Below are 12923 nucleotides of genomic sequence, written 5' to 3'. Positions count from 1 at the left end.
AACACTTTATCATGAAGAAACAATAAATTTGATGCTCCTTTTAGTTCAATGAGGTTACAGAGTTTGTTTGCTTTTTTTCTGAGATCTACTGAGTCCACTGAATCAATATAAATACTTCAAACTTTACTGAAACTCCATTTTTAGCAATGTATTAGTTAACCAATTAAAAAAATGGTAGTCTTACCTCCAAAAAAGTACTTCTCGCCAGTTTTAACTTGAAGAGGACTGTTAGTTCGGACTGCTGAGGCTTCATCTCCGTCGATAGTGAGAATAACAAAATTCTCCTTAGCTAGGAAACGGACTTCATGCCACTGGCCGTCATTCAACCCAGAACCTGTTAGATACAAGAGAAAAGGCCATTTCTTTTCTTAAGATGATTCAGTTTAAAATAATTTTTAATAACAACAGTCAGAGCTTTGTAAGTAAAAATTAATATATTTTCATCTAGGAAAATTCAGTGTGGCTACAATTAATATCTCATCTTCTTTAATATTATAAGTAGTTCTATCCTCCGCCAGACCAAATACGCCATAATATAACCCAATCAAGTAGGGACATAACGTGCCATCGGGGTACATGAGGAAATGGAGTGAATTAAGTTGTTTGGTAGATGATGATGAACTATTTTAATAACTTATTTTCCAGTTAGCTTTACTAGACTTCACTCTCAGATGAGAAAAAGGATTTGTAATTTTATCTCATGTCACTCTCTGCTTTTAAGAACTATTTTTTGTACTGTCATTGCCTCTCAACAGCCACATCTGGCAAGTATAGCTAATAGAAATAAAGGACTAAAGAATAAATGTGTGAGTATGTGCCGTGAAGGGGAGAAGAATATGCCACCCCAACATATGCTATTTCAGCATACTGATTATTTTGAATTCAAGTTACTTAAGAAACAGCAAGTGCAGTAAGGATACTCTGACCCTCCTATGTCCCTCTGAAAGCAGGAAACAAATCTCTCATGTGAAAGGTACCCTCCCTGTACCAGGAGGGTACAAGGCTTCCTTATCACTAGAGAGAGGGAAGTTAGGGCCAAGAAGGCTGTATAAACAAACCATGTTACTAATTCGTTAATCTACTACCCCAAACCCAAAACTCTGGGTTACCAAAGTTACCCCAAAACTTCTTTGTCCTGTTAATTCTTTACAAAATTAATCTTTTTCTTCAGCTAAAAGGTATAAAATCTGCCCTACATTGGTCACTTCTTTGAGTCTCATATTTTGGAGAGGTCCCATACGTACAAAATTATATTTGTTTTGGGCTTCCCTGGTGGCACAGTGGTTGGGAGTCTGCCTGCGGATGCAGGGGACACGGGTTCGTGCCCCAGTCTGGGAAGATCCCACATGCCGCGGAGCGGCTGGGCCCGTGAGCCATGGCCACTGAGCCTGCGCGACCGGAGCCTGTGCTCCGCAACGGGAGAAGTCACAACAGTGAGAGACCCGCGTACCGCAAAAAATAATAATAATAATAATAATAAATTATATTTGTTTTCCTCCTAGCAATCTGTCTGATGTCAATTTAATTCTTAGATTAGCCAAAGAACCTAGAGGGGAAGAAAGGAAAAGTTTTCCTTCCCTACAGCGGTTATTTGTGCTAATTGACCACTAATAGGTATGGGAAATGATACCAGGATTATCTGATCATTTACAAATAAGATATTTTTATAATGAATTAGGTTATATTTAAACAGATAAACATCAACAAAATAAATCAACAACTCCCTAACAATCACATTCCAGTCTTGCCTAGTACAAAGGTCTTCAGAAATAGAAAATCGGGCTTCCCTGGTGGTGCAGTGGTTGGGAGTCCGCCTGCCGATGCAGGGGACACGGGTTCGTGCCCCGGTCCGGGAAGATCCCACATGCCGCGGAGCGGCTGGGCCCGTGAGCCATGGCCACTGAGCCTGCGCGACCGGAGCCTGTGCTCCGCAACGGGAGAAGTCACAACAGTGAGAGACCCGCGTACCGCAAAAAATAATAATAATAATAATAATAAATTATATTTGTTTTCCTCCTAGCAATCTGTCTGATGTCAATTTAATTCTTAGATTAGCCAAAGAACCTAGAGGGGAAGAAAGGAAAAGTTTTCCTTCCCTACAGCGGTTATTTGTGCTAATTGACCACTAATAGGTATGGGAAATGATACCAGGATTATCTGATCATTTACAAATAAGATATTTTTATAATGAATTAGGTTATATTTAAACAGATAAACATCAACAAAATAAATCAACAACTCCCTAACAATCACATTCCAGTCTTGCCTAGTACAAAGGTCTTCAGAAATAGAAAATCGGGCTTCCCTGGTGGTGCAGTGGTTGGGAGTCCGCCTGCCGATGCAGGGGACCCGGGTTCGTGCCCCGGTCCGGGAAGATCCCACATGCCGCGGAGCGGCTGGGCCCGTGAGCCATGGCCGCTGGGCCTGCGCGTCCGGAGCCTGTGCTCCGCAACGGGAGAGGCCACAACAGTGAGAGGCCCGCGTACCGGGAAAAAAAAAAAAAAAAAAAGAAATAGAAAATCTATTTAGTTATCCATTAGACAGAAAATAACAAAGTTTGTTTAGTTTGTGTTCATTTTTCAAATAATAATTAGAAAATTAAGGAGTAAAGAGAGGAGAACAGCCTTCAAACAAACGTATCTTGAAAGAGTTTAAGGAACACTAAGAGAGACAGAAATCTAAGTGAGTCAAAGTGACTTTCTTTCACCTTATAAAGGCCTATGGAAAGGGAAACTATTTTGTTCTAGACTACTCCAGATGGCTTAATCTAGAATCCACAGGTAGGAGTTACTGAAGGTACAGTTCAGCCTCACAAAAGAGAAGCCTAGCATGAAAAGGTATCCAAAAATGGAATGAGAGAAAATCAGTGAAGCACGAATGATGGCTTCCAAGCTTCTGATCACAGCTTATAGGCTAAGTACTGCTTGCTGCCATCTGTTTCCGTGCAGCCTGAGAGCTAAAAATAAATCTCACATTTTAAATGGTTGAAAAATAAAATAATAGCAATATTAAATTACATGTGAAAATTATATAAAATTCAAATGCAGTGTCCACATAAAATTTACTGGAATACAGTCAAACTCATTTGTTTATACATTGTCTGGTCTACAGAGTCAAAAACAGTTGCTACAGAAACTGTATGGCCCACAAAGCCTACACTATTTACTATGTTGTCCTTTACAGGAAAAGCATAATCTAGTGATTGGTTTACATTATTAAACAGAAACACCATTTTAAAGAAGAAAAGTAAGGCTTCTTGGGGCTTGAAGATAGTCACATATATGTAGTATTAACTAACACTGTACTAGTAAATATCATTACAAATAATCATCCCTCAGGTATTTTTTTTCAGGATTTTCAATTTTTAACTTAGTAACATTTATTGAGCACATTTTATTTCAATGGAGGAAAACAGCTCTAAAGTAATTAATACTAAATAATTTTCAAATTATGAAATGTATAATACATACAAATACATATTTTTTGTACTGAAGTTACTATGTAAACATACAGTCTTATTCTAAAAGTCAAGTCAGTTAGCTGTCAGACAAGTAGTAGTGTTCACTGAAACAATTCCTTCTCCAGTAGTGGGTTCTCCCACAAAACTGATTCATGGAAGACTGTACCATCACCATAACATATTCTGTTAAATTATAAAACTGGGGTTAGTGTTAATTAGCCACAGAAGTGTATGGTTTTGATTTTGGTTATTATCTTTGCCTTTACAATGTGATGAACCCTGCTTTGAAATGCAGTTTTGGGGCATGGGTCCCAAGGACAGTAATGTTACAAATGTTTAATCCTAAATAGTCACACATTCAGAGGAAGTCACTTATAAGCTGTCTTCAGTAACAGGGCTTTCTGTTCTAACTGGTAGACCAGAAAGCCTTCCTAAAAATTCTAATGAAAATTTCTTCATCATAAAGTTAATTTTTAAAGGGAAAATCACCAGCTTAATTGTTCATGACAAAAAGGTCTATTATTCCATCAGATTAAAGTAAAAAGGTTACTTTATTTTTTCAAGAAACTTAATTACTAAAGAAATTGGACCTCATATAAAAGCAGCCTTGTTGATAGCAGCCACTGCTGCATCTGAGCTTAAGGTGTGATTTCTATTCATTTTAATTCCAATTATTACTTTGAACTGTTAATGCTAATCATCAAGAGAGTTTTTAATAACATGTGGATAAAGAAAAATTTTAAGAAGTGACATATTTTCTTTTGAGAAATTAGGTCATCCTTGCCCCACTGAAGAATGAACTTCATATATTCGGGGCCCATTCCTATCATAGATTGCTGAGGCATACCTCTTGACGATTAACATTAACAGTTCCAAACAATATTTCACAGAAAAAGATTTTTTTGAATTACTATCCCCAATAAATAGGTGAGAGAACTGAATCTAATAACGTTTAGGCATCCCGTATGTGGTAAATGTCAGAACTGAGAAGGGGAACTCAGCTATATCTAGTTCTGGAGGCTGAGTTCTTATAAACAGCAAACAAAGAAAAACCAACAACAATGAAACATGGTATATAGACTCTGTGCATCTGTGATCAGAGTTCTCTTATACCACACACACACACACACACACACACACACACACACACACACACACACTTCCATCTGCCACCACATCTAGAGGGAGTTTCTGGAGTACCCTTGTCTCATATAGCATCAGGGTTGTAAATAAACTGAGACACCAATCTGGTTTCATCTGCCAACTTTCAGCACTTGCGTCATCAGATTTTTGTTGTAATGTAAGATCCCACTACTACATGTCTTTTAGTAGTTTCTTACATTGATGTTTTTCCCCTAAAATTGTAATTTGAATGGAAATTAAGCAAATTCTAGCATTATTTCCCTAAGGCATATTAAAATAAGCCCAGGAGCATTCATTTAAATCATCTCCATACTTTGTGAAACTCAGCAAAGAGAACTCTGTGTTCACTCCTTTCATTTTACTATGAGTGGATCAATCAATGATCTTTAACATGCTATCATTTGTCAGTTTGTAGAGTTGAGATCCTAATCTAGGCCTTTTGCATTCAAACAGTAGTTCTTCCCACTCAGAACACAGCCATTAAATTTTATGGGGCGAAAAAAGAAGATGCCATAGTTTCAGCATAATTTCCCTCCTCTTGTGTCCCTTCCCTTCAGTGCAAGGGAGACCTGAACAACTTTGTGTGAAACACGGACTACTGAGTTTTGCCTTTACCATTTCCTGGGCCACCTGCCACTTGGGAAGTAGTACAGAATTAGTTTTGCTTCAGAGAAACTATATGGAATAGCCTCTTTAAGGCATTTTAAAAAATTAACAATATTCTTTAGTAATTTTTAATTCATATGAAACAGAACATTAATGAAATCTAAGAGCTTTTGGAATTCTATAAAATTCACTTAGAACCGTGCAGTTGATCATACGATATACACTTACAATACCAATACAGTATTAAGAAAAAAAATGTATCATCATCCCAAGTTTTATTAGAAATTTGTGAGTTGTAAACAACAAAGAACACATCACCAAATAGGATTAAGGCATCACGTCTCATTTGCTATTAAAGAGATGGTATCCCTTCACTCAATATTCTGGAGCAATAAATGTCCCAGGGAATAGAGAGACTCACCAGGGACCCATAATCCCAGACACTGTGGGGTCTTGGTGGCTGGAGAGTGACTCAGGACCAGACCAAATAAGGATGCTAGTTACTAATACTTAAAAAAGAGACCCACATCTCATACGGCTAACATTTCCTAAGAGCCTGGTATGTGCCTGGCACTACCTAACTCTGTATGTGTCAATCTATTGCCTTTTCTCAATAATGAGCATCAAGATGGCAGAAGGGCAGGAAAATAGTGTGGCAGCTAAGAGGACTGACCCAGGAGCCAGGTTGCCTGTGTTTGCTCTGGCCCTTGCCAACCTGGACAATTTACTTAACCTCTTTGTGCCTCAGGCTTCTCCTCTCTAAAATCAAATAGTAGTATCCACTTTGTAGATTGGTTTTAAGGAGTAGATGAATTAGGGTTTGCATAGCATTAGAACAGTGCCTAGCAGCTAGGAAACAGCATATCTGTATCTATACCATTAGGTCAAAAAACAAAGAAGGCTGTTAAGTCCCATTTTACAAAGAAAAAGCAGAGACTTAAACGTAGTACTTTTTCTTTGGGGGTTATTGCATTGCAATTACAAATATTGGTGTAGTTATAAATAAGCCTTCTAAACAAAACAGCAATATAATAACTCAACAACGTGGAGATCATGAATATATACATATGAGACAACTAAAAAAAGTGTCCTAACATTATGCTAATGGGCCCTTGAAACTTAGAAAAACAAGGCCAGTGACAGCATTAGATGTGGGAAAAAATTCTGTATTCAAATAATTTAGAGCTGAAGATGATTTGTTCTGCAAAAATGTGTTAGATGACTCACAAAGTTATGACAAACACACTGATGTTAACGCTGCATGTGAAGAAATTTGAACAAAATTATTTCCAAAAAGTGAGAGTGAAAAATGAACTTTCTGGTGGCACAGTGGTTGAGAGTCCGCCTGCTGATGCAGGGGACATGGGTTCGTGCCCCAGTCTGGGAAGATCCCACATGCCGCGGAGCGGCTGGGCCCGTGAGCCATGGCCGCTGAGCCTGCGCGTCTGGAGCCTGTGCTCCACAACGGGAGAGGCCACAACACTGAGAGGCCCGCATACTGCAAAAAAAAAAAAAAAAAAAAAAAGAACTTTCTAAATTATTTATGTAATTTTAAAAATAGTAATTAAATATTAGAGACATTTTCACCCACAGCCCTAAAAGTTTATATATGTAAGTTAAGTCAAAAGGTACTCTTAATTATCTCGCTGGGAAAATGGAGGATTGCCTTTCATTTGGGGTCATATTTTATTCGGGTTGACATGTAACATGCTCCATAAGAGACAGAGGTAGGTTACAAGCCAGGGGTGTCTGACTTACAGGCTCACCCTCTGAGAGGCAGAACAGTATAAGGATCTAGAGCATAGACTCTAAAGTCAGATGGATATAAATCTCATTTCTGCTCACCTACTGGCCGGGCCTTCGGCAAGTTAACCTCTTTAGGCCTCAGTTTCCTTCTCTATTAAATGGGGATAATAACAGTACCTACTTCATAGAGTTTTGAGAATTAAGTATATACATTGTCACTTAGAGCAGTGCCTGGCACATAGTAAGTTCGCTCTCAATAGATATTAGCTATTGTTTCATATTCAGTGAGTAAGACTAGCTCTCTAAATACCAACTTGGGTTGTTGTACGTTAATTCTGTAAGTATTAACTATTATGAAATGAATAAACATTGGTTTTCTTTATGAATCAATACCCGACTCCCCATATGAATTTTATAGTACAAGAGAAGTCTTGAGGAATTTGGGAAGGTAGCTAAATATATATCTCTTGTTAATATCAGGGTCAACAATTTCTAAAGCCAACTTTGAGCTATACAATAAAATAGGTCTTATTCCATCATAGTCACAGATGTACTTTCACCTCCCCAAAATGTATTTTGTTTTCAACTAGATTATTCAATAGGTGTGGTTCTGAATGTCTGTGGAATATTTCCAAAAATCAAATCCAATTCCAAGCAAGGACTTCGCCTGATGACTAACTTTGAGGAGACTGATATAAACTGTAGTACGCATTTTCCAAAGTATTTTTGTTTTAAAAATATACACTATTCAACAATTTTGATGTACTTTTATACTTAAAGATTATTTGAATTTACTTTATGATAGATACCTCCAGTTATTCATTAATTCATAATTATAAAAACTTTTCAACTGTACATTACAAAAGGAAACTGACATTTTTACAAAGAGACTTTTTAACCTAAAACCAACATCTTTGAAGCCATATTCCAGTTTCTGGCTTTAATTCTTTCATAAAATATCGAAACTGTTTTACAATATTTTCTCTAGCATCTCCCTAACTTATAACTTCTAGAAAAACTTGTTTTGTATACAAATGTAAAATGTTAATGAAGCATATTCTATCCAGGCTGACTTTCTAATGGTACTATTTTTAAAGTAAGACTCTTGAGGTGGTTGCTTTGATTGAACAAGAAGAAACAGATGTTTCTCTTATTAGAGACAAAAGAAGACTGGTTTAATGAATGTTGAAAAAAAGAAAGTATTTAAAATATAGTCACAAACCAAGATGTAACATCTGTTTGAAAATGCTTCAATAAAATTACAGTGACTAGAGTTTTCAGTCTTTTGCTCAACATTTAATCCTGAGAGAAAACTCTCAGAGACTATAAAATCCGTCTTTAGGTGGTTACAGTATTCTCTGAGGTGTTACTAATATGTCTCATAAGTTATCAGTTACCTATTTATGCAATAAGAAAAAATACATCTCTATGTAGACATGCCACATACTATTACTTATATTATCTTTATAATTTCCATAAGGAAATCAATCCAATTTAATCTTGCTCACTTTTACACATCAATCCAAACCATATAAATATGGTCAACTGCAATCAGAGAGAACATGTAATACGATACTCGGGTAGGCACAAAATACTTTTATTTTTTAAGTTGAAGAAACTGTCAAATGCTCCTCTGTATTGGTATAGACAGACGTCACTTTGGAATATGTCTTTGCTCTGAAAGAACCACTTGAATGGAAGCTTTAAGTTAGAAATACACACTGGGGAGGGCCTACTGCATGACATTTTTTTTGTGTTGCTAGATATGACTCCATCACTAATTTAATATGTAGAATCTTAGAGATGGGATGAATTCTTTCCTTTCAGTCACTCAGAATCTTTTGAGAAAGAAAGAGCCCAGATTAATAGATTTTATTACGTTGTCTGCACCTTAGAGTCATTTGGGGAGCTTTAAGAGTTTCACACCGAAATTTCCAAATCATTGCTGGGAAATTAAACTTTTAAATAAACAGATATATACGATGCAATCCTAGTCAGAATCTCAACACTAGTCTTTGTAGAAATAAAAACAGAAGATTCTAAAATGTATAAGGAATTTTTAAAACCTTAAATATTCAAAATTATCAAAAAGAAAAACACAAGTAGAGGACTCATCATCTGATTTGAAGACTTGTTATAAAGCTATAGTATTCCATAAAGAAATCAGAACCGGACCGAAACATATGCGATCCATTGTTTTTTGGCAAAGGCTCTAAGGCAATTCTATGGGGAAAGAAAAGGTGATTTTGTGTTTGTTTCTTTGTTTTGTTTTGTCCAAAAACTGGTGCTGGAACAACTGGATAAATAAAGGGAAAAATGTATCTCAATTTCTTCTTTACTCAACACACAAAAATTAATTCTAGACGGATTTTAGACCCAAAAATAAAAACCTAAGTATAAAGCTTCTGAAGGATAACATAGAGTATCTTTAGGACTTTGGGGTTAACAGAGACTTCCTAGAGCAGGGGTCCCCAACCCCCAGGCCAGGACTGGTACTGGTCTGCGGCCTGTTAGAAACAGGGCTGCAACGCAGAAGGTAAGTGGCAGACGAACAACAAGCAAAGCTTCATCTGCCACTCCCCACTGCTCACATTACCCTTGAACCATCACTTGCGTTACTGCCTGAACCATCCCTCCCATGCCCCGCCCCCACCCCCCCCCACCACCCACCCCCCCCCACCCCCTCCCACCACCCACCCCCCCCCAGTCTGTGGAAAAATTGTCTTCCATGAAACCGGTCCTTGGTGCCAAAAATGTTGGTAACTGCTGTCCTAGAGGACATCAAAATCACTTGATAAATTGGGCTTCATCAAAATTAAAAATTTCCACTCATCATTAGACATATTAAGAAAATTCAAGGCAAGACAGAGACTAGAAGAAAATATTTGCAACATATATATCTGAACATGGAGCATACTGAAATACACTAAAAGCTCTTGTAAGTCAATAACTGGAAGACAAAAATGGGCAAAAGTCATACCACAAATAAAGGTAAATTAAATACCCATAGCCATGTGAAACATTTCTTGACATTGCTAGTCATCAGGGAAATTAAAGCCACAATGACATACAATTTTACACCACTTCAGTGGCTAAAAATTAAAAGGACTAACTAGGACCTGGATCAATGTGAACTCTCATACATTGCTGGTGGGATGCAAAACTGTACAGTCCCTTTGGAAAATTCTGATAGTTTTTAAATAAAGTTAAACATATATTAATCCTATGTCCCAACAATTTCCCTGCTAACTATTTTCCCCCCAAAATCAAAATGCACATTGCAAAAATATTTGTACGGGAATGTTTCAGCAGCTTTACTCATAATGGGACTAAACTGGAAATAATTGTATAACCATACAGTGTACACTCAAACAAGAAAATGTTGCTAAGTAATAAAGAAGAATGAACTAGTGGTTTGGACATCACTGTTTTGCATGAAAGAATGTAGACACAAAAAAATAATATACTGAATGAATCCTTTTATAGGAAATTTTAGAACAGGCAGAACCAGTCTGTGGTGATAGAAATCAGGACATGAGTTGCCTATGTGGGGGAGGGTGCACACGGGCATGGACTGTAAGAGGCACAAGGAAACTTTCTGAGGTAATGAAATGTTCTATATTTCGACTGGAGTGATGGTTGCATAAGTGTATATATTTATCAAAATCCACTGAATTGTGCTCTTAAGATCTGTGCGTTTCACAGAGTTGATTCTCATTCGTGGATTCAGTACTTGTGTATTCACCTTATTGCTAAAATTTATTTCTAACCCAAAATCAATACTGTGGTGCATTCTGGTTATTCACAGACTCACGCATGAACAGACTGGTGAAAAATTGGAGTCGCTCGACTCACAAGTTCCCAACTGAGGTCAAATAAGGCATCTTTTTGCCTTCTTGTTTCAGCTCTTATCCTGAAATCAAGTGTTCTTTTCACTGTATACTTAGTGCCATGTTTTTTTGCATTTTTGTGCTTTTTGTCAATTTTGCCATTTAAAGTGGTCCCCAAATGTAGTGCTGAAATGCTGTTTAGTGTTCCTACGTGCAAGAAGGCTGTGATGTGCCTTACAAAGAGGAAATGTGTACATTAGATAAACTTCTTTCAGGTATAAGTTATAATGCCGTTGGTTGTGAGTTCAATGTTAATGAATCAATCACATGCATTAAACAAGGTAACTTTAAACAGAAATACATAAATCAAGGTTTGTATTGATGCAAATACAAAAACAAGGTTATGTATTGATGCAAATGTTGTGACCACAGGTTCTCAGGAACCTAACCCTATATTTCTTGTACAAACAATGGTTCAGTATTCACTAATTGAGTATTTGCAATAACTATGCATAATATAACTATGATGAATAATGAAAACCAAATGTATTTTGTAATTTTTACCTCAAAAATATATAAACATTTAAAATCAAAGGAATGATGATATTCATTTTTAAATTCATCTAAATTTTATCCAATGCCCACTTTATACTTTGTTTATTGCATTATCAAACAATGAGAAACCCAATATAGAACACACCATTATTTGCTACTAAACAGGGGAAGCCCAATGAGACTCTGTATGTTTAACTTTTGGATATCAATATTTTAGGAAGTTAAAAAACTTAAAATAACTACTCCAAGACTAAATTTTCAAGTAAAAACCTCTAAAAATTGTTTCAACCATTACTGATTCCCAGCCGAAAGCCGAAAGCCAAAGATCATTATACTTCAAAATCTCATTCAAAGATTTATGACCATTTTAATGATGACTGTTTTCTTGAGACAATCTTCCAAAGCAAGTATCTTTAGTAGTAATATGATTATGTGAATATCATCTTCAATACATCTTATCAATCTAGGAGTCCAGTTCATGTACCAATTTTGGCATTTACATTCCTTCATTCCAGTGTTTTATCCTCTCTTGAATATAAAATGTAATATAATTGCATTAAATAAGAAGCTGTTGCTAATTTAAAAGAAGATTTTAATTCATAGGACTTCTGATTAATGTACACATATAGATAAGCCCAAAGATACAGTGTGGTATAGCAGTTAAGTGTCTGGGTGTCATTCATACCTGGATTCAAATGCCAACCACACTCCTCCATTCATGTATAAATACATGTTGAGTACCTACTATTTCCCAGGCACCATGTTAGCACTAGAGATACAGAAGTAAGTCTGAAATAATCTCTGCTCTAGCAAAATCTAGCTATTTCCTGTGAGCAAGTTATTAAACCTCTCTGCAACCTGGTTTCTTCACTTACAGAAGACATAATACTATGTCAGAAATTTGTTATAAATAATCCATGAGTTATAATATATAGGAGCCACCTTATACTATCAATAGTTAGTAGCAGTTTTTATTTTATCATTATCATTTTTGCTGTACATATACAAAGACAACTACATGTATATATAAAGAAAATAACTTTCAAAATTCTACAAAAGGAAGACATCATATGTTGTGAGTTGTGCATGTGTCTACATAGGGCAGATAAAGGCATATTAAGCAGTGGTAGCTTAAATGGATTTCAGATCATAAGCAGAGAACTTTTATAATTTTTTTCATCTTTAAGATAAAACTTATTGAAGAAAATTTGGAAAACTAATAAAGTATAATAAAGGAAAAAAAAGATTCATTACACCAAGAGACATTACACTTAGTATTTGATGTCCTTTACTCTAGTTTTTATCATAACTGCAAACCATTCAGATTGCTGTGATGCTATGACTAAAGGTGAACAAGTACAAAAGGAAGAAGCAAGTGATGATCACCATCTGCTAACTTCTGATTTGTGCTGATGGAGATTTGGCAGCCTTGTCCTTTCAGTTTAACCTTTCAGAATCTAAGGAGAATAACATGGAAATTTACCTCCACTAGCCTAAGCTCTTCTAGAGTTTTATTCTGAACTCATTTATTGATTTCCTACCACGTAATTGGCATTGTTTTAGGCACCAGGATATAATGGTGA

General features: G+C 36.3%; 1 protein-coding gene across 1 annotated transcript in view; it reads right to left on the bottom strand.

Moving 5' to 3' along the window:
• CNTNAP2 (contactin associated protein 2) overlaps positions 1-12923 on the bottom strand; it is a 982287-nt gene that overhangs the window by 960493 nt on the left and 8871 nt on the right. Inside the window, exon 3 of the mRNA XM_073809473.1 lies at positions 185-334. Within this exon, the coding sequence (XP_073665574.1) occupies positions 185-334 (150 nt within the window). The remainder of the gene's footprint in view (positions 1-184; positions 335-12923) is intronic.

This window comes from Tursiops truncatus, chromosome 9 (assembly GCF_011762595.2).
Source record: "Tursiops truncatus isolate mTurTru1 chromosome 9, mTurTru1.mat.Y, whole genome shotgun sequence".
NCBI classification, from domain to species: Eukaryota; Metazoa; Chordata; class Mammalia; order Artiodactyla; family Delphinidae; genus Tursiops; species Tursiops truncatus.
The sequence above is the reverse complement of the archived record's forward strand: the minus strand, read 5'-3'. Positions and strand labels throughout refer to the sequence as shown.